Source organism: Buteo buteo, chromosome 4 (assembly GCF_964188355.1).
Source record: "Buteo buteo chromosome 4, bButBut1.hap1.1, whole genome shotgun sequence".
Taxonomy (NCBI): domain Eukaryota; kingdom Metazoa; phylum Chordata; class Aves; order Accipitriformes; family Accipitridae; genus Buteo; species Buteo buteo.
In genome coordinates, this window is record NC_134174.1 from 7,509,821 (window position 1) to 7,536,394 (window position 26,574).

General features: G+C 46.4%; 1 protein-coding gene and 1 long non-coding RNA gene across 4 annotated transcripts; both read right to left on the bottom strand.

The window, feature by feature from the left end:
• Nucleotides 1-4,375: 4,375 nt before the first annotated feature.
• Nucleotides 4,376-13,999, bottom strand: LOC142029732 (uncharacterized). Of its 2 annotated transcripts, XR_012650003.1 has the most exons (6): nucleotides 12,168-13,999; nucleotides 8,678-8,788; nucleotides 7,591-7,672; nucleotides 6,241-6,390; nucleotides 5,231-5,348; nucleotides 4,376-4,708 (listed from the first exon to the last, which is right to left on the bottom strand). It is a non-coding gene; the product is annotated as an uncharacterized LOC142029732 (long non-coding RNA). The 2 variants fall into 2 exon arrangements; XR_012650002.1 differs by having other exon boundaries at nucleotides 8,678-13,997.
• A 200-nt stretch (nucleotides 14,000-14,199) lies between these two features.
• PHYH (phytanoyl-CoA 2-hydroxylase) lies at nucleotides 14,200-26,387 on the bottom strand. Of its 2 annotated transcripts, none has more exons than XM_075024678.1 (9): nucleotides 26,152-26,387; nucleotides 23,621-23,676; nucleotides 22,935-23,045; nucleotides 22,651-22,816; nucleotides 21,888-21,969; nucleotides 19,907-20,088; nucleotides 18,974-19,123; nucleotides 17,429-17,560; nucleotides 14,200-14,772 (listed from the first exon to the last, which is right to left on the bottom strand). In XM_075024678.1, exons 1-9 carry the CDS (start codon nucleotides 26,242-26,244, stop codon nucleotides 14,767-14,769), a joined length of 978 nt encoding a protein of 325 aa, XP_074880779.1. In that variant the 5' UTR covers nucleotides 26,245-26,387; the 3' UTR covers nucleotides 14,200-14,766. The 2 variants fall into 2 exon arrangements, with proteins under 2 accessions (XP_074880779.1, XP_074880778.1); XM_075024677.1 differs by having other exon boundaries at nucleotides 14,200-15,245.
• Between the last annotated feature and the right edge of the window lie 187 nt (nucleotides 26,388-26,574).

Here is a 26,574-nt window from a genome sequence, read left to right on the forward strand (position 1 = left end):
TCTTGGGCCATCATGTGCAGTTCCCCTGGCAAGTTGGACTTACCCAGCTATTTCACATCATTTTATATTTCCCAACCCACTTGCTGCCTGGCTTTTCCCTCCCACAATTAAGTATGTGTGGGACAAGAGTACAGGCAAAACGTTCCTCCTGTTCTTTTATTCTCACTTCCCGTGCAAAGCCATGTTGCAGATCCTGTTTCCTTTTGCCCTGAAAAACTCCCTGCGATGCCCATGTGGAAGAGCCTCAAGGTGTAACTGGGGTCCTCTGCTGCTGGCTGAAAAAAACAGCCTGAGCGATCAGTGCCCTTTTCTACTTATACAACTAACAGTGACTCAAAAATGGCAAAATAACCTTTGTCCATGGTCTGTTAGACAAAAACTCAAAACCTGACTTTTAGAATGAGAGGCAAATGCAGAGGAAGGGAAATCCCTAGTGTCTCTGGGGACGTGGCTTCTCCAGGACAATTATTTTTGCTGTTAAGTTTGCACCTTGCTGTTAGATTTTTTTCCAGACTTTCCTACCTGGCCTGGTGTTTGCTCATGCCTTTTGTTGGCTGCCTGACAGCTGTCAGCACAGGCAGCCAAACTTGCTGCTGTACCAACATGTCACGCAGCTTCCTCTCCAGCACAGCTGCTTATACGGTATTTTTCTGTTCTGTCTTCGTAGACTTAAAGCCAAGAAAGGAGCAGCTCTGGTTTCAGGCTACTCACACCACTTGCACAGACAAGGAGCAAGGGAGTAATCAGAGCAAGAAGAGGGGGATATTTTGCATAGGAAAAGGTAATTGCTCCCTCTTTCTCCCCACAGCAGCTAAGGACTGGAGAACAGACACGTCCGGGCTGGTTATCCAGGCAGGATAGGGGCTGGGAAAGGCGCAGGGGACAGAATACATGTGCAAACATGAAAATACACGACGTTGGTGCAGGCTGCTGTCCCAACAGGGAGTGCTCACCAGGAGAGCACCTGTGTTTAACCCTGGATAACCCGGCACATGTCGGCCGCGCTGATTTTAGGAGAGGACACGTGACGCTGACCATGACCGAGCATAAAATTAACAGGTTCCTTCTTCCTTTTCAGAGCTGGAGTAAATAGGGTGGCTTAGAGGAGGTCAGGGGCTGGATAGGAGCTCGTCATGGGCAAACCATGGCACCTGGTGCTCCTGTATCTGAGCCCATCCTGTACGCCAGCAGTATGGCATGTGCCACGGGAAGTAATTACATGGGGCCTTAATTACCTTACTAAATTAAGGCCTCGGTTACTTGCTAGCACATACTGAGTTGGATGCCCTGTGTGTTAAACCCACCTAATGCTGTCAGTCTGGTTTCATTCAGGCCTATGGAGATCCTGGTGGTAATGTACTTGAACACCCTGGTTAGATTCGGTGAGTTATGTAAATCCCTCCCCAAAAATAGTGCTCTTTCATCCCTGAAACTGCTGCTCCACTCCTAGGAGAAGGATGCAGTTGAATGTGGGGTCTCTTAGCCTAGAAGTTGCTTGGGAACAGCAGCAATAAATGTTTTCTCGTGTTCTTTTTTTTTTTTGCTGTTGCTGCTTTTGACAAGTCCTTTTGGGGGATGAAAGCTCCTTTCCAGCTCTCAGCCTGGAAGGGAGATTTCTTGGAAAATTTAGGCTGAATTTTTTCCTTTACTTTTTTGATTAAGAATGGAATAACACTTTGAAAAAAATCCTTTTTCATGCAGCTAAAGAAACAATTGCTGAAGACCAAAGCTGAACGTCTGGAAAGTTCTCAAGCCAAGCCCCAAGGTGTGAGAAGGCATATACTTTTTGTTAATAAAGTTGGCGAGCAGCAGCTTTGTCAGTACAAAGTGCTGAAAATCATTAATGGACCTCATCACATCAATGAAACTGGCTTGAAGAATTGTAAGGGCTAAAACTACAATGAAATGGAATTTTTCTTCATCTCCCTTTTGTGGTTTTGAAGCTTTTGGATCCCTTTTTCCACTTTTTTTTGGTGGGGGTCCTATTTTTTCAAGCTTCAGTATTTAGAAACACTGGGGGTGGGAAGATTTTTTGCTTCCCATTTTTCTCTAATTCCTGAAATCCTCATGTGTACCAGAGAATTTCTGAAATTGAATCTTTGAGGAAAAAAAGGCCATACTGCAGACACTGCCAACCATGTAATCAAAATCACAAGAGGGGTCAATGGGGTCAATACACTTAGGACCACTTGTAAATTAAAGTAATCATTGGGGCCAAAAATGCAGTCAAGGCCTATGGACTTAGGTGGACCTGGCAAAACCTCTGCCCTCCAGCCCAAATTGGCCCGTGGGAAGCGCTGGAGGAATGAAAATTGTGCTGTGCTCTGCTCTGGTCACCCTCTGCTGGCCCTTGGCTTTGCCAGTGATCCTGCAGGAGGAAGGGGACCACAGATCTCTGGGGCTGCAGATGTGGGGGGAGCCAGGGCAGGGGGGCACCAGCTGCAACGGGAACGGCCGTGACCCCCCGCTTCGGCAGAGAACTGGGGCTTTGACTTTAAGCGCCTGTGTCCCTGCGGGCATCTGGGTGTCTGTTGCTCCCAGTAGAAATGCAGCTTTGGTGTTCTGGAGATCTACAAATTTAGTGAGTCTTGAAACAACAGAGGAGGCAAAATATAGAATGGAAACACTTAATTTCTTTTTTTATTTAAAAAAAAAAAAAGAAGATAAAGCTTTGAGACCAAATGCATGAGAGAAAAAGATAAAGAAAGGGAGAGTGACAGAAAGAGAAAGGAAAAAAGAAAGAGAGACTGAATGAATGAAAGGAAGGAAGGAAGAGAGAGAAAGGATAAAGAAAGAAAAAGGTAGATGATAAAGATGAAGATAAAGATGGAGTGAGAGGAAAGAGAAAAGAAAAAAGGAAAGGGAAGGGGAAGGGGAAAGGGAAAGAGGAAAAGGAAGAGAAAAGAAGGACTGCATGCATTGGGGAAAAGGTGGTCTAAAAATGACATGAACAACATTTTAGCCGATGTGTAAATCAGGACATTACTTTGATGGGAAAACCTTCCTCAAAACTGTGTTGTGGAAAATGTCTCTCCAGCTCAAGTCACCGACAGGACCCCTGACGAGTGAGCACTTCAGGGCCAGAGGATGCTGAGGGAAGGCACATGTCCTGCAGAGCATCACCCTGAGCCCCGGCAGGAGGGGAGCTGGGCAGGGGTGCGGAGGGGAGATCCGCCCACTGCCTTGGAGGAGAAAATACCATCTGCCCGAAAAATCTTCCTTAGCTCTATGTTCCCCTCGCTTGACCGCTTTGAACTATGATCCAGTGGGCAAACTCCCAACAGGAGGATGCAGCAGTGACAAAACCAGGGCCAGGTCTGTACCACGTCCCTGATGCTCAGGTCCTGAATTTTCCTGCTCACTCTCACACAGCACAACGGGGCAAAGCAATGGGGGGAAGACCAGGCCACCAAAACGTGGATGTGTTAAGTTTTGTAACATCACCCCCCCCGACGGTGCAGGTGACCAGATGTTTGCAAGGAGACGATGGGCTTAAAACCTTCTAGTTCAATGCAGGTTGCCTCACAGCCCATGGACAAGTTGTCTAGCTGCTCCACGTGCATGTGGGCAAACTGATTGCATGAAACCTTGCTTCGTGCCTGTTGCTCAACGAAAGTCCTTATTAAAAATAAAGAAAACCTTTCCATAAATAGCATGCATGCTGTTTTTCCTTATACAACAAACTGTCCTTAGGCCTTCAGATGCAGCTTGTTTTATATTTAACACAATAAATCCTTAGGACAGTTGGCTTTTAACCACAGACACAGCATAACTCATCTACTGCTGCACCGATACCCTGATTTCTGAAAATTTGGCTGTAACAGCGTGGAAGCCGGGACATGGGCTGGGACCAGGACGGTCACGCAGTGATGAGGTGAAGAGATACTGGCAGGTGGTTTGCCCAAAGCTGTCTCCAAAATGGTTTTGGTATTGCCATATATGTGAGCAAAGGCTGTAATAAAGAGCCATGAAGTGTCTGCTAGGATTTAAAAGTAGAAAAAATGGCCATAGCTCACAACAAGAAGATTGACTTTAATGTTAGCAAAAAGACTTGTAACTGCACTGAAATATGGTGCCAAGAAAGCACCTACCAGCTCCCGGGACTCATTAACATGTCCTGATGATTTTTGGAGAAAGTAATGGTGGTAAAGCCAAACTCCCACTGGACTGGAAGCCTTCAGGAGAAGGTGTCCAGCCCCACACACCACAACTACACCCCAGCATCCCAGAGCATCGAGCTGAACTGCAGCAGGATTTCCTGGAATAAAGAAGAGCCATCCCTGCAAACTACACCAGGAGGGCTCAGCGCCAGGAGCACCGGGATTGCTCTCAGCTTCCCTGCCCTGCACCCGGTCGCCCAAACATCCTGCAAGGCAGGCAGGACACAGGCAGTTGTTATTTGGTTTTGGGGTGACTCTCGGCAGCAGCATCCTGCCATTTTTCTCAGACCAAACACCTACCTTTCCAGGGCTCACCGCTTTGGTTTTTCAACTACACACCCATCGGCAGAAATTTCTGAATCACAGAAATAATACAACACAGCCACCAAACATGGTTTTGCTCTAATTTAATCTTTATTTAAAAAAAAAATAAAATATCCACATCTTCATCACCTGTACTAGCGACTTCCCATGTCAGCTCATACTGAAACTTGCATGAAACTCTGATGCGCTGTGTTTATTTTGCACGGGAAAAGGATGTTGGAAATCTTAAAAACATAATCGTGCACAGAATCTTATATTAATAATATTAATTTTATCTAACCATAATAATTATTACAATCCTATTAAGATTATTAATAACCTTACATTAACAGAGCATCAGCCCAAATGCATATCAGGAAAGAGACTAGAAAAAAATATTAAAGAAGCAAAGCACATCTCCCTTTGTCATTTTTCTTTGATTACCTAAAATAACTGCAGCAAATCTGGTTTTGTAGGTCAGGTTTTCTTTGAAGTACATCAGCTGTTCAACCTCAATGCAACTATTTTGTATTAGCACAAAATGATTTGGTAATGCAGTATTTGGGTACGTTTCTTACATAGAGGGCAAAAAGCACATAAATCTGGCTACTCAGAAGCTGATGCTAAGGCACACATTTTCCACCCTGGTCTTCAGAGGCCACTTTAAAGATTAATTCTTTTTCCTTGCATGACCTTTGCTCGCTTCTTCCAAACACACTGCATTAAAAAAAAAACAAAAAACACCAAAAAATCAAACAAAGAAATACCTGGAAGCCACCATCTTTGGACACAGTGTTTCCTGCTTATTCCTGGCATGAGCTTATCTGTTTGTCCACATATTCAAAAAAATACCCATTAACTTGTTCATTGTGTCTTCAAAGTCTCCTACAGAAAAGTACAGAAAACGCTAAGTGAAATAAAAAGCTACAAATCCCAAAAGGCTCATTGGATTGACGTGGTATGCAGAGAAGACACCACAGATGGGGAGTCTATAAACTATGCCCTCCTATTCTTGCAAATTGAGTTATGGTCACCTAACCAGCTCCTGGCGTAAGTTTGCCCAACTGGGTTGATTTGCACCGAAAGATACCAAGGTGAGTGGATGAAATCAATTTTGGTAGCTCAGAGGTGGGAACGGTGATGAGCAGAGCTAGAGGAGGAACTTGCAGAGCTCCGCTGTTGCTTTCCAGAGACGTGAAGGGTCTGCCTGGAGAGCAAGGGCACCTCTCCAGCACAGGCAGCCAGGCAGCAAAAAGCAGCCTTATCAGCAAAAAGGCCCAAAATGCTTGCTAGTCACAAGACAAGGTCATGATTTAAGATTACCGCAAGGACTGAAGCAGAAGTCACTTTATATTTTGCATGTCCAAATTCGAATCACTTCTTTCTCCAGTTGCTTTTGGGTCGTGTTCTTAATGTCAATGTAGTAGCACTCAGAGCTTGCAAAGTGACAGCTTATACTCTGCGTGAGGAAACTGGGCATCACTCACTACCACATTGATTACAAATGACCGGTGGAAAAAAGCTCATGCATCCCGGATCGTGGTCACACATGACCTGAAGCGATACTTCAGCTCCTTGAGCTCAGATTACCAGCAAGCAGAGTGGCAATCGGAGAAGTCAGGCCAGAGCAGATCTCTGTGTTCTTAAGGATTCTTACTCTGCACCCAGACAGTCACATCAACCCACTTATTTTTAATCAGTTCTTAGTTAAGAAGACTTCGATGGTGTTTAGCAGCTAAAAAAGTACTGACAGCTTTATCTACAGGTGGTTTCCTACCTTTCGGAAACCTGATGTCTCGTTTATCCCAGAGCCATGAATGAGCAGGGGATGGAAGAACACCGTGTCTCCCTTCTCCATGACAAGGTGAACCCTGGGACTCTTCTCATCACAGTCTAGCAGCCCATGGAAAAATTTGATCAGCGGACTCTACAAACCAAGGAAGAGTTGAAATAATTCAGTAAAATTGGAACACCACCGGTTTCTCGGTGTAGGAGAAGAGATGCAAAGGAGGTGACTGATTTTCTTTCTTGAAGCTGCAGGCGAAGCACTGTCTCTAAGCGTGCTCTTTGCTGGCGCTCAATTCTGAGGCCAAATGAGTTTAAATTTCACTCTGTGGCCACAGTAAGAGCCCAGACATGGTTCTTGGGTCCATAGCTGCTCTGTGGAGTTGTTGGGAAATGCATGAACAAACTGAGTGTTTTAATAACTCAACGTACTCTGCCCATGCAGAAGCTGGACACCTCAGGAGAGGAAACAGCTCAGGTTTCCACTCTGCTGAACTGCAAAAGCTTATGAAGAGTCAAATCAACTTTGAAAAAACTGTAATGTAGTTAATTAAATTTCCTTTTTTCCCCCATTTCTCTTGTATGAAGTAAGACTTTGATCTGCAGCACTAGAAGCTAACAGCAGAATTCAAAATGCTTCCTTTGGCTCCTATTCAAGTGTCTTCATATAAAAGCGCTGAGCATGCAACCGCTGTCAGCAAGGTCAGGAGTCAGACTAAATTTGACATTTCTGAACTGTTAGTCTGCAAAATAGCACACAAACTCTAAGCAAAACATCTTTTCTGCATTTATTGTATTTTACCAAGCTCCAGGAAGCACTTGTTTTCAACACATGTGAAATGTCAAGCCTAAAAAAAAAGTGTTTTAAACAGTGGGAATTCAGGCAAGTGCAGACGGCTGGATAAGCAGCTGGGTGTCTAATTTTCCATGTTACTTTTTGAAACTTGAATGCTGCTTTTAAAAAAAAAACAGTTGAGGGGCAGATAACATGGTGCAAAGATCTAAACTGCAGAAAGATATTAAATTAGTTGGAAAGAGTGTTTCGGATGTAACATGCAGTTAGATATAACAACACTTCAATTTAGGAGGCACACACATGTCTCCCAATGTGTGAATCCTAACATCTGCAGCAAACCGAATGACAAGAAACATATCCCCCCAAGCCAGGGCTAAACTAAAACACACTATTACCAAAATAATTTCATATATTTTCAGAAATGCTTTTAATTCAATTCAATTCAAGCAACTTTTCTAAAAGGGTAAGTGCCACTTCAGTTAAATACATGGTAACCCAGGCATACTAACAACTTCTGCCTTTCCCTCTCCCTGGAGCTCTGCGTACCAGAATCTGGAAGTTTATTCATCAGCATCATCTGCATGGCTATTATGTTCGGCCCTGTGAAGCATTCAACATATTTTAGCACCTACAAAGGAAAAAGCAATACAAGAAATATTTGTGGTTTATGCTGCAGTAATATATAGCAAGTAAAACAAAAGGTAGGCAGATCTATACCGTTAATTAATTGTTGATTGGGTTGTTCATGAGGGTGGACCTATTATCAGCAGTTTTACCCAAAATAAAAAACAAGCACAAAGAAACCACCAGCACTTTCTCTGCTACAGTCTACGCCAAGGCCTTGCTAAAGATGGATGACTGCCAGGGCAACAGCTCAAGAGCTCCACGAAATCTCATATGCCCACCTCTGATTCTCCTACACAACCTGACTTTTGTAGTACTCCAGGATCCAGGACAAGCCAATACATGAGGAACTGTATCTACACATGACACACATTAAAATACTTTATTTTCTTATGAAAATTGATGGGAATCTGCTGCTGATAACTGCCCCAACATGAACACAAAATACAAATCCACCTGGTGTTGGATGGAGCATGTATTAAAGTAGGCCTGTACAGAACAGAGTGTCACATAACCTTCCAGAAGGGTTAGTTTGGCCTGCCCAGCTTGGACATTACCTCCACCTTGGCATTAAAACATGTATATGTTCACAAATCTCTACTAGGTTCTCCCACCACCATCCCCCTATTGGCTTTTTACCTCTGTCAGAGTACGGTATCTGAACAACTCTTCATCTTCCCAGAAATCACGCACTTTATTAACTGTTTTTTCAGACCGAATGAGGTTGGGTTTGCAGATCTTGTCTCCCATTATCAGAACTCCCAGTGGATTCCCCTCCTTGTTACAGATCCTCACAAACTCCTTCCTCCAAAGCAGAGGGAACCAGAGAAGCCAGAGCACATTTGAGCCATGCTTGGCCAGATGACTCTCCTCAAAGACACTACTGCTACAGAGGAAGGTATCCAGCAACTCCACGCACATCCATGCTCGGAGAATCCAGCTTCCCAGAGCTCCCTCGGGATGCTGCTGCACACGGGACCCCCCAGCACCTTGGGCAAGTGCCCCGTACCTGAAGTGCTCAATGTCTTCGTCAGAAGTGAGCTTCTTAACGAGCAGATACCCATTGTCTTCATAGAACTGCCTTTGCTCTGTGGTGAGGACATCGTTGTCCAGGGTGTAGCTGAGACACAGAGGAGAAACACGTTAGTAGGGCCGGGCAGAGCAACGGGACCACCGATGGCGAGACCCAGCAGGAGAAGAAACTCTCCCCACAGCAGACACCAAGGGCACTGGGAAGAAAATAATTAAGTTGGAACTGAAATTCAATGTTTGATTTTTTATTTTTGTATGAACGAAGATACAATTCACCGCAACGGCCTTGGCTGAGCAGCAGCACAAGCTGCTGCTGGAGCAGGAGCAGTTATCTGGGATAGCAGTTAAGGGGTATACACTCAGGCACAACAGAGTATGAAAACATTACTGCAGAGAAATGACATCCCTCCCAACGCCTCTCAGGGAAAGCATGCAGAAAGGAAACCTCTGATTCATTTTAATGACTTTAAACAAACACGACTGCATTCTGCTAGGCAGAGAGAGCACAGTCTCACCCAGAAGATGTTCCCCGCCGCCGCTTGCTAATGAAGCCTCACAACAGCTTTGTGCATGGTATTGAAGCTTCACCCAAAGAAAGTTTAAATCTTACCAGGTGAAGTCACACGAGGTGTGAGCGTGGACACAGCCCACGCGCGCAAATGCAATGGATAGTGGCAAGTCAGAGGAAAGAGAGGCAGTGAGAGGAGCAGCTGAGGAGGGAGAAGTGAGAAGGGAAAAGCTCAGGGGAGAGTGAGGAGGAAGAGGCACGTGCAGGGTCCAAGCAGTCAGGGAGAGCAGGGTGGGAAGCACAGCAGCAGGTCTTGGAGCAAAGGACGCCCGTACGGATGGCCCTGCTGCACCAAGCTCAACAGGAGGCAAATGCTTCACCCCATATGTCGGGTCCCAGCTTTGGTGGAAATGGGAGTCACGGCCACTCGGGTTCTTCAACGTCCAGGGTGCTGCTCCTACCCACAAAACCTCCAGGAGGGTCTTTCCCCTTCTCTTCTGGCATCACAGACAGCTGATGGAGACACAGGCACTGGTTGAACCCCAGCTGTGGTGCCCTCCTCAGCACACCTCCACCTCCCAGAACGGGGGGAGAGCAGACAAGTCCACCAAGCGCTGGGCTCCGTTTGAACACCTTCCTTCCAGGCTTTGCAGCACCTCTTCCTCCCACCAGTTTTGCTCTTGCCACCTTGCAACGCTCGAAGCACAAGTTTGGATTGCTTGGACAACTGAGAACAAGAGGTACACTGGCTGGGAAGGAGCCACCACCTCCAGTAGCTCATTTTGGTGAAGACATGGAGTATTTAAACTTTTCCCTTCCCCTCACACGCCCCCTTTTGGGAATAATGTATTCACAGGCACATTAGCCAACCGAGCAGGCAATATAATACTTGGGTACACTCAGAAGCAAGCAAATGCTTTTGGAGAGACTGGCACAGCAAGGTTCAAGATTGAAATAACTTCATTTATTGTTTGCAGGATGCTGGGGAACACTGTTGAATTAAAAATAAAAAAAAAGCCTTTGTTCTAACAAGCCATTTTTAGTTTTTCAAATCCATCTCTCTCCTCCTGGTTCCTGCACCCTTCAGGAGAAATTCCTTCAACACAAACCTGCCAAGGAGCCAGGAAATCCAGACTTCTCCGTACAACCTCCTCACCCCAGCCATCCAAGAAAAAGAAAGACATCAACCTGGGAAAGTCAAACTCTCAAATAACGCAGCAAGTAAACTTCCTCGTGTGCTTGCAGTTTGAGGCAAGATGCCGAGTTCAAACGTTGCTTTTCCTCCCAGCTCAGTGCAGAGCTGCAGAAGAATTCACAGGTGTAAGAGCAAAGGTCTTGCAAAGGCAATTGTGAATGTGGCTTTTTCTCCGTTAACGCCTTTCAGATGGTGAAAGAGGAGGCTGGGGATACCGAGTGCAGCACTCCGCTTCTTACATCAAGCATCCAAGAAACATCTCCGGGATCCTCCATGCCCCATTTCAGGCTGTGGAAGACCACCATGCCTTGCACTATCCAGGTCAGAACACGGCCAATGTAGAGACCACTTTTCCCTCCTCCCTTTCCACCCCAGCCCCAGATCAGAAAGGATCCAGGAGCAGGGGCTGCACCCAGACGTGGGCATAAGTGCCGTAGGACGGCATCCAGCCAAGCCGTTGGGTTTGGCTCTTCCACGATGGCTTTGACAATGAGGAGACATCACCAAGAGCCCAGCTCACTGCCCAGCACTTACGAGGTCCGCACAGCGCTCGGGGCAGAGCTCAACCCGCAGCACGTGCAGCATCAAGATGATGGTCCCGGGGTGCCATTTGCTCCTTTTCACCTCCCCTGCGCATGTGCTGGTGCCTCTGCATGCCCAGGAGCCTCTCAAGAAACTGTGGGTCTCACCACCCTGGCTGGTCGAGGGGCAGGAGTGAAGGAACAGGAGTGAAGGAACAGGAAAGTTTGGGAACAGGAGGGCTTGTTGCTAGAGGCTGGGAAGAAGGTGGGGAAAGCTCAGGCATGCTTCTACATGCTCCCTTTCCTGTACTCTGCTCATTCGCAGCTGCCAGCAGCTGCCACAAGGGTTGCGAGGGTGTAACCAACAAGCGTGCAGAACCCAGTGCCTGGCGCGCTCAGTCATGCACCGCATCTGCGCTGGCACGGGTGGTTTGCTAAATTAAACAGCATGATGGCTCCCATCCTCTAAGAGTGCCCTTTTGGGAAAGAAAAAGCCTGGAGGGGAAATCCTAGAGTAGGGAGAGAAGGAAAAGTGAAGCTAGCTTAAAAATGGAGAGCTGCAAACAGAGGTTGGAAGTGTCTTGTATTCCTCTCAAGTTGGGACATGCTTAAAAATTATATATTCAATGTACACTATCCTTAGCAGTGCACATAGTACTCTCATCTGCCATACATTAACTCTGTGAGTGATATTTGAGAGGAGATAAATACTGAGATTGAACATGGATCCATAACAGACCCACAGCACAGTTCAGAAGATGATTTTTGACATCTTTGCACAGTTGCCACCATGCTGTAGAGCCTCACTGCTCCTGCAAAGTGGACTTCAGCCCCACCATGTCACGATTCAGACTAGCTTGTGCCATTGGTGTGACAGTCAGTTCATCCTCACTTTTCCCTCAAACTCTACACTGCGAAGCGGGCACTGCTGAAAGGTGGGGATTGTCCTGATGGAATCTGCTGTAGCTTCATCGTTCCCCCTTCCCTGGGCCAACTTCACAGCCCACGGGTCAAGGCAATTGCTGTGGGAGGGAAGGTGAAGGTACGGCTCTTGCTGCAAGGACCAGAAGTGGACTGAATGCAGCATGTCCTCACTACAAACTGGGGTCAACTTCCCTTCGGTCTCTTCTGACTCCAAAAAAGGTGGACCACAGGCTGAACATGGTAATTCTCTTGGCAGAGCTCTTCCTTTTTTTCACATGAGCTTTTCACAGGATAGAAAAAAAAAAGAAAAAAAAATCACCTTTCTGAAAATAGCTTGATACTTTGGGATTGCAAAAATCATTGAAGGATGGGCAGCATCTCTGGGAACAGTACTTGGGTGTCTGCACTTGTTCTTCATGGGGCTGCAGCACCCAAGGGCAGGTTTCCTCCTGGAAAAAAAATTAAGCTTGGGACAGCAGGTGACTTGGCTAATTATTGCTTTTGCTCTCCTTCCTGCTGCCACAGTGGCAATTCAAAGAAGAGGGAGTTTGGACCTGAAGGCTGGTAAGAGCCTGCAGCTCTCCTGTGGTCACAGCTCCCTCTGCAGTCACCCCCCTGACGTGCCCGAATCAGCTGCACTGTACTGCCAGGAAATCAAACCCTAAGAGATATATGGTTGTGGTTTTTTGTTTTGTTTTGTTTTGTTTTTTTTTTACCCAGAAAGCCAAGTGCTGGAGACTGAGATGAATCTTTAGCCACTGGTGGGGCATGTGCTTTGGAGACCTGTGATTGCAGAATCTCTGCTGGCTGGGATGGGTGGGAACAGGAACAAGAAATCACTTACCAGGCAGATCTCCCACACAGGAGGTGACGCTTACATGAACTGATGAAGCATCCTTTGGACTCCAGCCCTTCCTCAAATATCCTGTGAGGAAGTGCTTGTAGATCCTTACTCTCCCAGGGACATGGTCCTGCACCCATGAGTGTGTAGCTTTGCTGAGAAGGAGCCAAGAAGCCCTGCTGGACCTGGCTCTGCCCAGGGTCATTTTGGGGGGCAGGGATCAGACTCCTTGGCATTGCTAGGATGCAGCTGAGCTGGCCTTGCACACAGTGGAGAGGAGCTTGCCTAAGCTTAGTCCTCCCCAGGCTCTGGAGCATCCGCGACCTGTTGTCGTAGGAAGGAGTGATGACATGAGTCTCTCATTAGGTGGGACAACTGCTGAATTTAGATGATCTGTGAGGTCTTTGATGGGTTTTTTCTTCTGAAAGAGGAAATTTAAGCCTAAATCTGTAGGCAGAGACGTGCAAATTTTTAAAAACAAAGCTAAAGTTCTTCCTTTCTTTCTCTCTCCCAGCCGCAGGAAGAGAAATTCAGAGGCTGGAAACTGAGATTCTGATGGACACCTGTAGCTCTTCTCTATGGTCACAGCTCCCTCTGCAGCCAACTCAGCTACACCAGTAACACCAGACAGTGAAGTCTCTCCACGAATCCTGTGTCGTGAACCAGATGGGATACTCCAAGTTCTCACAAAAATCCCACCAGCTAGGCTGTGAGACAGAGCTCAGCAAAGTCAACAGAGGAGCCTCCAACTCACTGGAAATTATTCACGTGGGCCCGTGCAGCAAGACCAGGCTGAGAAGGTCCAGGTCTGGAGAGGCACAACAGCACATCGCCCCAAGAGTGGGATCAGTGCCAGGGTTATACAGAGGGCATGGGAAGAGCTGCAGGCACCAGGATACTCAAAATCACCCACTGAGCAGGGCTGGGGTTCTGCCATAAAGTCCCCCCATTGCCAGACTTCTTGGTGTTGTGGTCAAACCAGAGGCTACCGAGAGGATATGTCTGTCTCCAGGTGGGAGCCACAGGCCAGACACCTCACCCGACCACCAAGGGTTTAGGACCAATGCAGTAACTGTGCTCAAACCTCACCTTGTTTAAAAAGCATACAAACAAAGAAGAAAAACTATAGATGCTGCAGGAAGAGGAAGAAGCACAAAACCCTCCTCTGCATTACGTTGTCGTGCATTAAATGACTGCAACAGCTTTGACTTGCAGCCACTTCTCTAGCCAGTCCCCTGGGGGAGAAGATTTTGAGCCCTGTGGGTCAAGGACAGGACTGCATCTGATCTCCTGCCTCAACTGAGTGACCTCCCAAGCTGCAGGATAACAGAGCAGAAGGAGCCATGAGAGCCCATCAGTGTAGCTTTTGCTGCTGTTTTGGCACGTCTTCAGGTGGAAGGGGGGACTGGAAAAGAGCCGAAGATTGATGATTTGCACTGGGGTATTCAACAACGCACCCACCACCAGAATTTCTGAGCGGCAGTAATAACACAACAACACAGCCTTCGAATGCAGTTTTGCGCTGATTTAATTTGTATTTCAAAAACAGATTCTGAAAGCAAAAGAATCTTTCCGAAAGCAAGGAAAAACATTGTGAAAGTGTATTGGGTCTGGCTGAGATGGCAAGAGGACCATTTCAGTGCACATCGCTCCACCCTGCCACCAGTGCATCCTGAGGAGCATCCAACCTGGCAGCACCAAAAGGCACCTTTTCCCAGACCTACCACACTCAAAGGAGGACTCCCTCATTTCACACAGCCTTGGATCCGTTGTACAAGGTCAATGGGAGGTTGATTTGCTGGCTCAGTAGCTCCCAACCCTGTCAGCCACATACTTCATTTGTGCCAGTGCTGCTCGGTAAGATATGATGCCACACCAGGTCATGTCTGAGGAACTCTACTAGTGATCATGTTGCAGCCCATCAATCCCATTTTTCCATGTGAGTGGTTGCTGCTTCCCCTTTATCCAGTTCCTTACACCATTGATTCTGCTGGTACCAATATCCCCGTCTTCATCAGCTGTACTAATTACTTCCCATGTGAGCTCATACTGAGCTTGCGTGAAACTCTGATTCATTTTATTTCTTTTGGGTAGAAAAAGAAGTTGGAAATGTTAAAAAACACACCCTTGCATAAATTCTTGCATAAAATCTTATGTTAGTATAGCATTTTTCCAAAGGTATGTCATGTGAGAAACTTTTAAAAAACAGGAATGAAAACACCAAGAAAATCAAGGTGTTCTTTCAAGACCTTAATTCTGCAACCGTCTAAGATAACCACAGCAAATCTGTTTTTCTAGGTTAGGTTTTCTCTGACATTCAACCTCAGTGCAATTATTTTGTATTACTATAAAATGTTTTGCGATGCAGCATTTGGCTGAGTTACCAATACAGAGGTCAAAAAAGCACACATAATTCTGCCTGCTGAGGCAGGGTCTGCACTCTCCGATCAGAGAAGCTCATTCTCAGGCATGTGTTTTCCACCCTGCTCTTCAGAGGTTGTTCTACAGGTTAATTCTTTCCCCTTGCACAAGCCGTGCTCGGAATTCCCAAACATCCTTCAAAAAAAAAAAAAAAAGAGACAAAGGAAAAGCCTTAAGGGCCAGCAAAAACAGTGACCAGGATTCCAGTTTACAGAGATGGAAATAGATGCAGCATTCTCAGCTTAGCTACCTACCCATAAAAACATACCAAAACATTTACTGAATATCATTTCAAATCCTAAATATCAAGAACAAAAATACAGCACAAACTAAGGAAGAGGTGCAACCTCCACCCCCAGGAGACAGGTTGTTTGCAGGTGTTACACAGATGGTAAGATGCCCATGGTTCGATTCTGGAAGGCGGCAGAAGAGGAAACATGAGCAGCACAGAGAACATTACCCTTGCAGAAGTCACCCTCGCCTTCTTGTGCACACAGTACCTCCTTTGTGCACCTTTGGGTGATCAAAAAAGCTCACCAACGGACTACACCTCACATACTGCTGCCCACGAGCAAGTGATGTTCCTTGTGCAGCAGAAGCCAGCGGGAAATATCGGATATGAATGCAAACCCTTAGCCAGAAATCAGGTGCTGGGCAGACATTGCTGCAGATTGTAAAGCAGAGACCACCACCGGTGTTTGCTTCACGGAGGTATGTCTTGGGCAAGCTCCAACCTCAGTTTCCCTGTATGGGGATTACTTAGTTCTTATCATTGGTCTTGTGAAGGTGAAACATAAGAGCTGGGTACTCCTCTGGGAGAAAGGTCCAACTCTGGTTAAAAAAAACCTTAAAGCTACATGAAAACACACAGACTCATCTGAGGCTTGTATGGGCACAACCTCATTTCCACTCAGGAGAAGGAGAGAGCCTCGCTATGCATCACTTTGGATTTCACTGGGTACCTAAATAACTCCAGGTACCAAAAGTCAAGAAAGCTGTAACTTTACAGACAACATGTAAGATCAGGCTTGCAAAACACAGCTGGACACCCCACCATACCAGCCACACTGTGGGAAAAACCAAACCACACCAAAAACCCCAAAGGTGAAAAAGAAAGTCCTCTCTTCCAGAATGCCCTAGATATTGTAACATCTGTAAAATATGTAAATTTTAAAAGAAAATCACTGTTATATCTAGACTTTACTGCCTTGATACTGGCTATGCACATATTTGAGAACTGCTGCAGATTAAGAAATTCATAACGGTTCCACCCCAATAACAAGGTTTATTTTTCTTTCAGTGGCTGAATCCCTCAAGAATGTAGATTTGCTTTCTGTTTTACACAATGATTTCAGTTATTCAGCAAGAGTCCATTACTCCCTTTTTCTTTTTTTTTTTTTTTTTTTTGAGGCAGATGTATATCGCTGCTGACATACCTGCTGTAGCCCCAAGTCTAAACAATTGATGTGGGATTATATTTAACCAAAAAAATTCAGTCTACTATTACAGTCAGATGTAGCTACTTGTTTTAAAAGGAAAATCCAACTGCCATTCAGAGGGGAAACTGTAAGAACTTTGGACATACAAACCGTGGACAAGAACTGAATTTATTGCACCTTCTTATACTTGCAAATTCAAGGCAAGAGATGACCACATCTTCCTATTTACATAGCGCAGTCCAAATATAACTGCAAAGAGCTGCGGTTCACACACACTCCCCACAACAAACAGTGAATCAGGAGATGCAGTGAAGAGCAAACCTTGCATAGACTTCACCTATTCCTGCCTTGCCACATTAGCCCTCCCCACTGCTACCCAGTGGGGCGAAGTCTAGACCCCCTCAAATGGTGTAAGAAGTGCACGTGAGCAGCCTCAGAGCTGAACCATCGCAACAGCAGAGTCTGCAGCTCCTCCTCACTTATGCTACATCATCAGTCGCAGTCGCATAATGAAGTGCTGATTTAATCTCCACCAACTCAGCTGGCACTGGAAGGGATCAAGGCGTGCTCACAAAACCCATTTTGACAAGCAGAGCTGGAGGAGGAACTTCCAGAGCTCAAGGGATGGGAAGGGGCTGCCCAGAGAGCAAGGCCACTTCTCCAGCATAGCAAGAAGCAGCCTTATGAGAAAAAAGGCCCCAAAAAAGCCTGCCAGTCATCCTGTGAACACCAGGTCTTTTATTCTGCCAAGCACCTCTGCTTGGCACAGCTTGATCTGCCAAACTGGGCAGAGCAAAAAGCACAAATCTGTCGCACGAGAGAGACTTAGGAAAGGGAACTGACCTGGACTGTAACAAAGGGCATATAGCCAAGTCTTACCCTGAGCTCCACAGAAGTCATGTTGTATTTCTTGTGAGCCATTTCTACCACTTCTTTCTCCAGGTGCTCTTGGGTCGTGTCCTTAACATTGATGTAGTAGCACTCAGAGCTGGCAAAGTGACAGCTTATACTCTGCGTGAGGAAATCGGGCATCACTCACTACCACATTGATTACAAATGATCAGTGGAAAAAAATCTCATGCATCCCAGATCATTGATACCCCACCCCTTCCTTACAGATCATGTCAGCAAATTACTTCTTCCTTTCTAAGCACTCCTGCTCTCCTGAGGATGTCCCACTGGAGAAATTTGCCTGCTGACATGCTCTTCTTCCTTCCCTCCTCTCCCAAACAGTCCCCCGGCATGAACTGTACTACTTGATCTCAGAATATCAGCTACTAGAGTGGGAATAGGGAAAGTCAGAGTGGGAGCAGACCTGTGTGTTCAGTAAGGGTTCTTCCTTTCTGTGCCCAGATAGTCATATCAAACCACTTTGTAATCAGTTCTTGTTTAAGCAGAGTCTAGAGGAAATAAATAGAAATGCCCCACTGGAAAAAGCTGTTCTTTCATTACATGAGCTATGCCAGCTGTAAGCAAGATCACACCAGACCTCAAAAGGTGCTGGACCATAACCTGGCTCAGAGAGATCCAGGATACTCACTGATTTACCCCAAAGCAGACAAATGTTGGGATTTGGCACAGTATGAGGAAGCTCTTGTGTTTCTGCAGGATACTAAACAGGACTATTGCTCCACTAGCCAGGAAAGAGCCAGCAGATGAGACTTTCGGTAACTGATGTCCTGTCTGCTTTCAGGATTGCAGGAGGAAGAAATTCCACACCAGTAAACTACTACTGGGGCTGAAAGAACAGGCCATATAATAGTCGATGCAGGTAAACCAAAATAAAAATAGAGCAGTCTGTGTTGCAGTGCATGAGGGGAAATATCTGCATTGCTACCAGTGCCTACAGTAGAGGCTACAGTTAGTTCCCTTATGTGCCTGGATGAATCCACTTCTGAGAAAGGATCAGGCCTCCAAAGGAGGGCACTTTTGCCTGTTTCAGTTAAAGAATCATGATGCAAAATGAATAGAAGATGTGTAATCAAATCTATAATGGAAAATTGGGTTGTGTTATCATATAAATAAATATTATTTATTGGATGATGGAGGCTCCTGCTATCCAGAGATGAGATACCAGGAAGGAAAGGGGAAGAAAGTTAGAGAAGCTCCTGGTATTTGGGACAGCTGAAAAGCACCTACTGAAAAAGCACGTCTAGCCAGCCAGCCATGCTTCAAACATAGATTCAACATCTAATTACTACTCTGGCTCTGTTTTTCTCAAGCAGCCCCACAGCATGCTCTTCTCCCAACAGACAGAGATGTTTAAAAATGAAAAATAAAAAAGAGAGTGTAAAAGTATATTAGGAAGCTAAAAACTCATTAAAAAGTTCATCCACATTTTCATGAGCTTGGAAGGGGGGGGATAGTTTGATCAGTTTTAAAAAATAAAAATATCAAAAGCTATATCAAGAGATGGTTTCCTACCTTTCGGAAACCTGATGTCTTGTTTATCCCAGAGCCATGAATGAGCAGGGGATGGAAGAACACCGTGTCTCCCTTCTCCATGACAAGGTGAACCCTGGGACTCTTCTCATCCTCATCAAGCAGCCCATGGAAAAGTTTGTTGGCTTTACCCTAGAAAAAAAGGCTGAGTTGAAATCACTCGGTTAAAATTAGAGCACGTGCCGATTCTCAGTGCGAGGGACAGCAGGGACAGCTACTGATCTGCTCTCCTCTGGACACTGTATTCAGTATGCCCAACTAAGATCCTGCGCACTTGTCTACAAGTCTTCCTACTTCAAGCCTGAGGTACAACGAAATAATGCTTTTTCTATTTTCTGAAGCTGGATTCAGACAATTAAGAACATTTCTCAGCTGGAGAGAACAGAGAAGAGCACTGGGGAATCCCCCAAGTGTAGCCTGATGCCATATTGGGGTTCAGCCTTCTGCTCCCAGTATAACCATCACCAACACCAGGCCAGGTCAGGAAACATCCGTTCATAAGAGGAAGATACCGCTTGATATTTAATTGCATCCAGTTGTTAACTATCCAATTTCTCCTCTTTGGGACAGTACACATGCTCACCAGGCAGGAACAAATTCACAGGAGGAGAAAGACTCCTCAGACTTGGCAAGGGCAGTGGAAAACAGTTGCATGTGTTTATGCTGTTATGCCAGGACACGCTGGACAATTTCTAGGTGAAGGTGGGAACAGAGGCAAATCTACCCAGGTTACACAGAGTGAGGCCAACCAAGTAACTCTCTCCCAAACCAACAAGTCAGCGTCTGCACAAACAGAAAAACCATCCCTGAAAACCTCAGCTTTGACCTGCGCATCATCACTCCACGGTGAGCTCTCCCCAGCCAAAGTGTGGTCCTCTCACGCGCGCCCTTCCCAAGTCCCCCGTGACGATCTACCTCCTGCTTTGGATAGCTGTGAGGCTTCAGGGGTTCCTTGTGCGTCCCTGGCTGCACAACCAGGCAGCCGTTGTCCTGGTCAGCCCTCTCCATGGCGGTCCAGGCGCACACGATGCGGGCCGCGGGCCGGAAGGGGAAATAGTGCAAGTCCTGATGCATGGGGTGGAGAAAAGTCTGTTTATCTGCAACACAGGTTCGAAAACTTCAACCTCATCAAATGTGACACAGCCTTTTCCTTCCCGTTAAACCATTGCACTTGTTGTGATATGTCCTAAGAAGCTGCTGCATGCCACTGGAGAGACTTTGTGTACTCAGCGTCTGCTCCAGCCCACCACTGCCTTGGAAGCCAAATGGGTTAGCTTACAGCCCATCGCAGGGTGGACCAAGAGCACAGCGGTGGCTCTTGGGTCAGCAGTGGCATGGGGACACAGTGAATGCCAGGAGGCTGCCTGGCTGTGCGATCCCTCAGAAGACTCCTTTTGCTGGCCTTCACCACCAACAACTCCCTGCCAAGTTTTCACCATTTGCTTTGGCTGCTCTCCAGCTTTGTGAACTTTAACCAGAATGGTGTTGCAGAAACCTTTCTCGGTACAAAGACTTCCAAACAGCCGTGATGTCTGTAGTCACTTGATCTATTGCTGTGTTGCAAGCAGAATCAACCCTGTCTGTGCTGCATCCAACACATGTTTATTTAGCCTTCTTTAAAAAAAAAATAAAATAATAATCTCAATTTATGGACTGCAGCCTCCCCAGACAGTCCACCCAGCACTCTACTAGCCTTCTCCCTAGAGGCTTTTTGCCATGAAGTCTAAACAAAAACAAATGTTTCCAAAGTTGTGTTTGTTACTTCTTTTCCCACTATGGAAATTGAAACATATCATCCACACCCAAACAGCCTTTTATATGTTATTTATATATTTATTTTCCCATTGAGTTTGCTCCTCAAATAGATATAGTTAGGATGTTTCCACTTGCCTCATTTGCCATATATTTAGACTTTGGGCAGTCTCAAAAACTCTCCTGAGATCTGCACTTCTCCTAAAGTACTCCTCAAAGATATTGAATGGAGACCTTGCAAATATGGAGCAGCTTCCCATTTCTTGTCTGTTATTGTTTTGGTTTTACTTCAAAAATGTATGGTCTCCTGTTGAATTTCCAAACCAAAATGACACAGCCTTCTGTGAGGTATTTAAGATGACAAGTGGATATGACTTGAACAAACTCAGTATTTTAATAACTCAGTGTATTATGTATCTGCTCAGAAGCTGCACACTTGAGAATGAGAAACATAACTCAGGTCTCAACTTCACTAAACCAAAACAGCTTATGCAGAGTCAAAGCTACTTTGAAAAACTGTAATATGGTTAGTCCAGTTCTCTTCCTCTCTCCCTGCCCATCACCCTTGTATAAATTATGAGCTCAATTTCCAGCAGCAGGAGCCAAAGCCAGGCTTCAAAATCCTTCTTTTGGCACCTATTCAAGTATCTTCATATCAAAGCGCTGAGCGTGCAACAACTGTCAGTGAGGTCAGGAGCATATAAGCTCCAAGCAAAGGATGATCTCTGTATTTATTGCCTTTTACCGAGGTCCACAGAAGCACTTGTTTTCAACACGTTTGAAAAGTCAGGCTTAAAAAGCATGTCATGTTTTAAACCCTGGGCCTTTATGCAAGTACAGCTGGCTGAACAGGGAGCTTGCTTCCCCACTTTAAACATGTGAGTGGTGCAGCCAAGACAACCACCATCTTTAGCAAACAAATATCCACTGAACACTGAAAGATAAGAAATGTTAACTCATTAAGCCAACGTAAAAAGAAAACAAACTATTACCAAAGTGGCCTCATAAATTTCAACGTTACTTTGTTTTAATTTGTCTCATTTTTTTCAAAGAGCTTTTCTAAAACTCTAAGTTCAATTTTGGCCAGATAGACAGTATACACAGAACAATTTCTCTATTTTCCTCTTATCCAAGTTCTCCTTACCAGAATCTGGAAGTTTATTTATCAGCATGGTGTGCATTGCCATGATGTTTGGCCCTGTGAAGCACTCAACATATTTGAGGACCTACAGGGAAGAAAATATTAGGAAAAAAAAATATTAGAAGCACGAAAGACAAGAGGAAAGATTGCTGAGGGAGCACAGGGCCCTGGATGTTTGGCTGAGGACTAGAGTACAGGAGGAGGAGGTTGGGATGGAGGGATGCAGGACAGGAGGCAGGATCTGGCATGGCACACAAACAGGCATGGTGGTAGGAGGCCAAGATGGAAGATGGTGCAGCAGGCTGCTGGGTGGGGTTGAAAAGATGGGGAGAGTCATACTTCCACAAAGCTATGGCTGTCTGCCACAACATGAATATTGGCTACACAGCTGGACCTGCCCAGAGAGCAGATGCTTTGCCTGATTAAAAGACATTCAGAAAATGTTGCTGATCTGTCCTATTAGCCTGGCACGGTTTGGGCTAGTCGCATTCCTGACTGGCTCCACACCACAGGAGCAGAGAAGCACTCCTTTAAGTCTTCTGCCCTGACCAACATCCATCCCATGTTCATGCAGAACACTCTTAAAAGATGGCTTGATATTCCTTCCTTGCATATGTACTTATGGGAGTGACATACAGGGGCTCTAAGGGATAAAGGGTATAGCTTTAGTGGAACCAAAAAAAGCTTCTTCGCATAGGCATTAAAACATTCACATAGACTCTTCCACCACCATCCCCCTTTTTGTTGTTTTTTTTTTTAATTTTACCTCTGGCAGAGTACAGTATCTGAACAACTCTTCGTCTTCCTGGAAGTCCTGTACTTTATTAACTACTTTTTCAGACTGACCGTACTGGGATCTCAGGGACTCATCTTTCATAATCATAGCTCCTGGTACACTGACCTCTTTTTTACAGATCCTTATGAACTCTTTCCTGCAAAGCAGAGGGAATGTCCGTGTTGGGAGAGTCCAGATTCCTCCAGCTTCCCAGAGCTCCCTCGGGATGCTGCTGCACACGGGACCCCCCAGCACCTTAAGCAAGTGCCCCGTACCTGAAGCGCTCAATGTCTTCGTCAGAAACGAGCTTCTTAATGAGCAGATACCCATTGTCTTCATAGAATTGCCTTTGCTCTGTGGTGAGGACATCATTGTCCAGGGTATAGCTGAGACACAGAGGAGAAACACGTTAGTAGGGCCGGGCAGAGCAATGGGACCACCAAAGGCAAGACCTGGCAGGAAGATGGTGACATGTGGGGGATCAGAGGCTGCTGGGGAGAATCAGTGAGAAACCCTCCCCATTTGCATGTCCACCTCGGTTCTGCAGGTGTGCGGCTTTTCCCATGCCCCAGCAGAGCTGGCATGGTATGTCCATGGCTGTGCAGCATCTCTGCCCACAGCCACCCACTACTTCTGTGACAGAATTCAAAGCATCCCCTTTGTGCCCTCCCAAAGTGGAGAAGTGAGCAGGAAAGCTGGGATCGGTCCTCAGCAGCTTCACTCTCCACAGCGATACTGAAGCACACGGGAATAGTCTCTGCAGTCAGGTTATCCGCTCAGACATTTTCAAGATGCATGGTTAAGCTTTTTGATTAAACTACAGTTAAACAGAGGAGAATATACCCTCGCAATATGAAAGGCTACACAATACCTAGTGATCAACATGTGTGCTAGGGTGGAAAAAACAATTGAGTTCTGCAGGTGGTTTTTTTTTATCTCTACAAAGGAAGATACAGCTTACCAAAAATTCCCTGGCTGAGGAACAGCACTAGCTTGGGCTGAAGTAGGAACGCTTGTCTGGGATGGAAATTAAGGACTATACGTTCAAGCACAACAGAGTAGAAGAACACCTATACACGTGTCCTGAATCCTACAATGTGGTTCATCTTAAAGATAAATACTGTGCTGGACATTCAATTCATGTTCTTGTTTATTTTGCTTCTAAAAACATCTCTCCCACCTTCACAGTTACACACCTGGCAGAGAAGTATAAAATAACAGCATAATACGGCCTTGTCCACACATATAGAAGTCAGTACAAAATGCCTGAGACTCCAGAGTAATCCACAGGCCTCGATTCATCTCCCAGAACATCAAGACGCTCAATGAGATGCTCAGTGGAGATGTTTACTTGCCCAATTTCCCTCCCTATGCTCCTACCCAAAACCTGCATTGCCTCCCGGGGGTGCTTCTCCATCTCTCCTCTCCTAACATAGGTGCCCCAAATTTGGAGCCAGAAGTCATATGGGGGTGAACCTAGGACTTCACATTCCCATGCGGTGGTGCAAACCCTCACCTTCTCTCCAGTTACTGCAGAGATTAGGTCCCTCCCAAACTGGACAGGGAGAGCACAAAGAGAGGAGAGCTATGGGCTTGTATTCTACCTCGATTCAACAGGTCTAAATAAACACAGTTGCGTTCTGCTATGCAGACAGAGGCATTCTCATGACAGAGCAATTAAACCCCACTTGCTAATGAAGCCTCACAAGAGCTTTGTGCATGGTATTGAAGCTTCACCCAGGGGCAAGGACAAAAAAAAGAGCATTTTCAAGCAGATCTTTGCATCTGCACGTGCATGTTTGGGGACCCCCTGTGCTTCGAGGTTTTATGTAAACCAAAGGCCTTACCGCTCACCACTACCTTTTAAATGTGCCATAAAAGCATGCATGTTTCTGGAATAAGAAATAGGTTTCATCACAATTGTGACTACAGTCCCTACACCAGGAAGCTTAAACATCAGCTGGTCAAGAGTCACATACAGCGGTGGGAGAAGCAGCATGACACATGCAAAAATGTGTAGCAAAAATGATGAGCCAGAGGAAGGAAAAGGTGCTGAGAAGTTCATAGAAGGGAGACGGAAAGAAGAGGACATGGGGAGACCAGGTGGAAACCACCACAGCAGGTCCCAGAGCAAGGGATTCCTCAACTGCTCCACACACCACATTTCAGGTCCAATTTCAGTGAAAATGGGACTCCTGGCCATTCAGGCTTCTGAATGTCCACAGACAGCTGATGGAGACACAGGCACTGGTTGAACCCCAGCTGTGGTGCCCTCCTCAGCACACCTCCACCTCCCAGAACGGGGGGAGAGCAGACAAGTCCACCAAGCGCTGGGCTCCGTTTGAACACCTTCCTCCCAGGCTTTGCAGCACCTCTTCCTCTCGCCAGTTTTGCTCTTGCCACCTTGCAATGCTCGAAGCACAATTTTGGGTTGCTTGGACAACTGAGAAAAAGAGGTACACTGGCTGGGAAGGAGCCACCACCGTTCCTACTTGCACCTTTGTCTAATGGCAGTCTGAGTCAACTACTATCCATCTGTCTTCATATTTTTAATATATTTGAAGACTCCTACATCCTGTTTGATCACATTCTCTGTCAATTTATTATAATTCAGAGGTAACTTGTCAGCATTCAGCTCTCACCAAGAATCAGCAGCATTTAAATTTTTATTTTTTTTTTAAGCAAGATTTATGGCAACAGCTTTAAAAATACTATCAGCAAGCAGCCTTCATTTAACTTTTGGAAACATCGGACGGACCAACGTGAAAACTTCTTTCTGCCCTGGTTTCCTTTCTCTGACCCATCATAAAGCTGGCAGCCTCCAACATTTCCACCTTATTTCCCACTCACAAACCAAACCTTGATGTTTTTCCTGCTGCTGGTCTACAAGTCAAGTCTGTACCTCTCAACCAAGTCTGAGACTTGCTGTGCAATTGCTAAACCTTGCAAAGTTTATCATCTCCCCCAACCCACAAATCTCTGGGAGGAAAATTTGCTGCAGGTAACCCCCCTGCTCAGTGCTGGGGCAGATGTGCCATGGGGTGCTGCCAAGAGGTAGATGGCTCATCAGATGCACATCCCAGCACTCAACAGGCTGCAGGGCTGAAGCTGACGGAGAAAGCACCAGGCAGCAAGATGTTTCTGGGGTGGGATGGGTGCTGACCCCAAAACACCAGTCGGGGCTGCCAGGGGAAGCGCTGCCCTGCTGCATCCCCGCTCGCCGAGGGGCTGCATGGGGCACAGCCCCCCTGAACGTCACCGCCCCATAACCAGGGCACATGGCAGGGACCTTGCCTCTGTGTCCTTCCCGGGCAGGGTGTCCTTGTAGGGCAAACCACCACTGAACCCCTCCTCGGCACCCACGCACACGCAAGCACACAGGCTGCAGGGGCGATGGGCAAAGCTCGCTGGGGTGGAGGAAGCAGAGCCCTGACCCCAACAGGGACAACATCCCCCCTCCCCGCCACCCCGATCCCACATCAGAAAGGATACGGGAGCAGGGGTTGCTCCCAGCCGTGGGGAGAGGTGCCGGAGGATGGCATCCAGCCGAGCTGCCGGCCCTGACTGCTTCCCGTGCTGTTCCATTGCGTCCGGGCAGTCGGAGAGCTCTGACCCTATAAACACAGCCGGAGAGGAGCGGGGCCCTGTTGGCGTCTGCAGCTTTCGCCTCGGCTGCACATGCGCCAGCAGCCGTGCATGCTCAGAAAGGCTGCAGAAACCCTGCCGGGAGCCTGTAAGGGTAAATTGGCAGGGTTTGCAGATGGGAGGGCCTGCTGGAGGCTGGGACGTACGTGGGGAAAGCTCAGCACATGCTTTTTTTTGCACGTCCCTCCCCGCCTTCCCATATTTTTCCCCTTCTCTGCCAGCAGTTACTGAGCTGCAAGGATTTCATCAGCCCTGTGCAGAGAGCAATGC

Bases quoted from the DNA above. Each gene is read 5' to 3' on its own strand.
- PHYH (XM_075024677.1), bottom strand. From the start codon at position 26,244: ATGGAACAGCACGGGAAGCAGTCAGGGCCGGCAGCTCGGCTGGATGCC. The intron at 23,677-26,151 runs GTATCCTTTCTG...TTTCCATCCCAG, and splicing joins TGGGAGCAACCCCTGCTCCC to ACAAGCGTTCCTACTTCAGC. The intron at 19,124-19,906 runs GTAGATCGTCAC...CTTTTTTTCTAG, and splicing joins ACAGCTATCCAAAGCAGGAG to GGTAAAGCCAACAAACTTTT.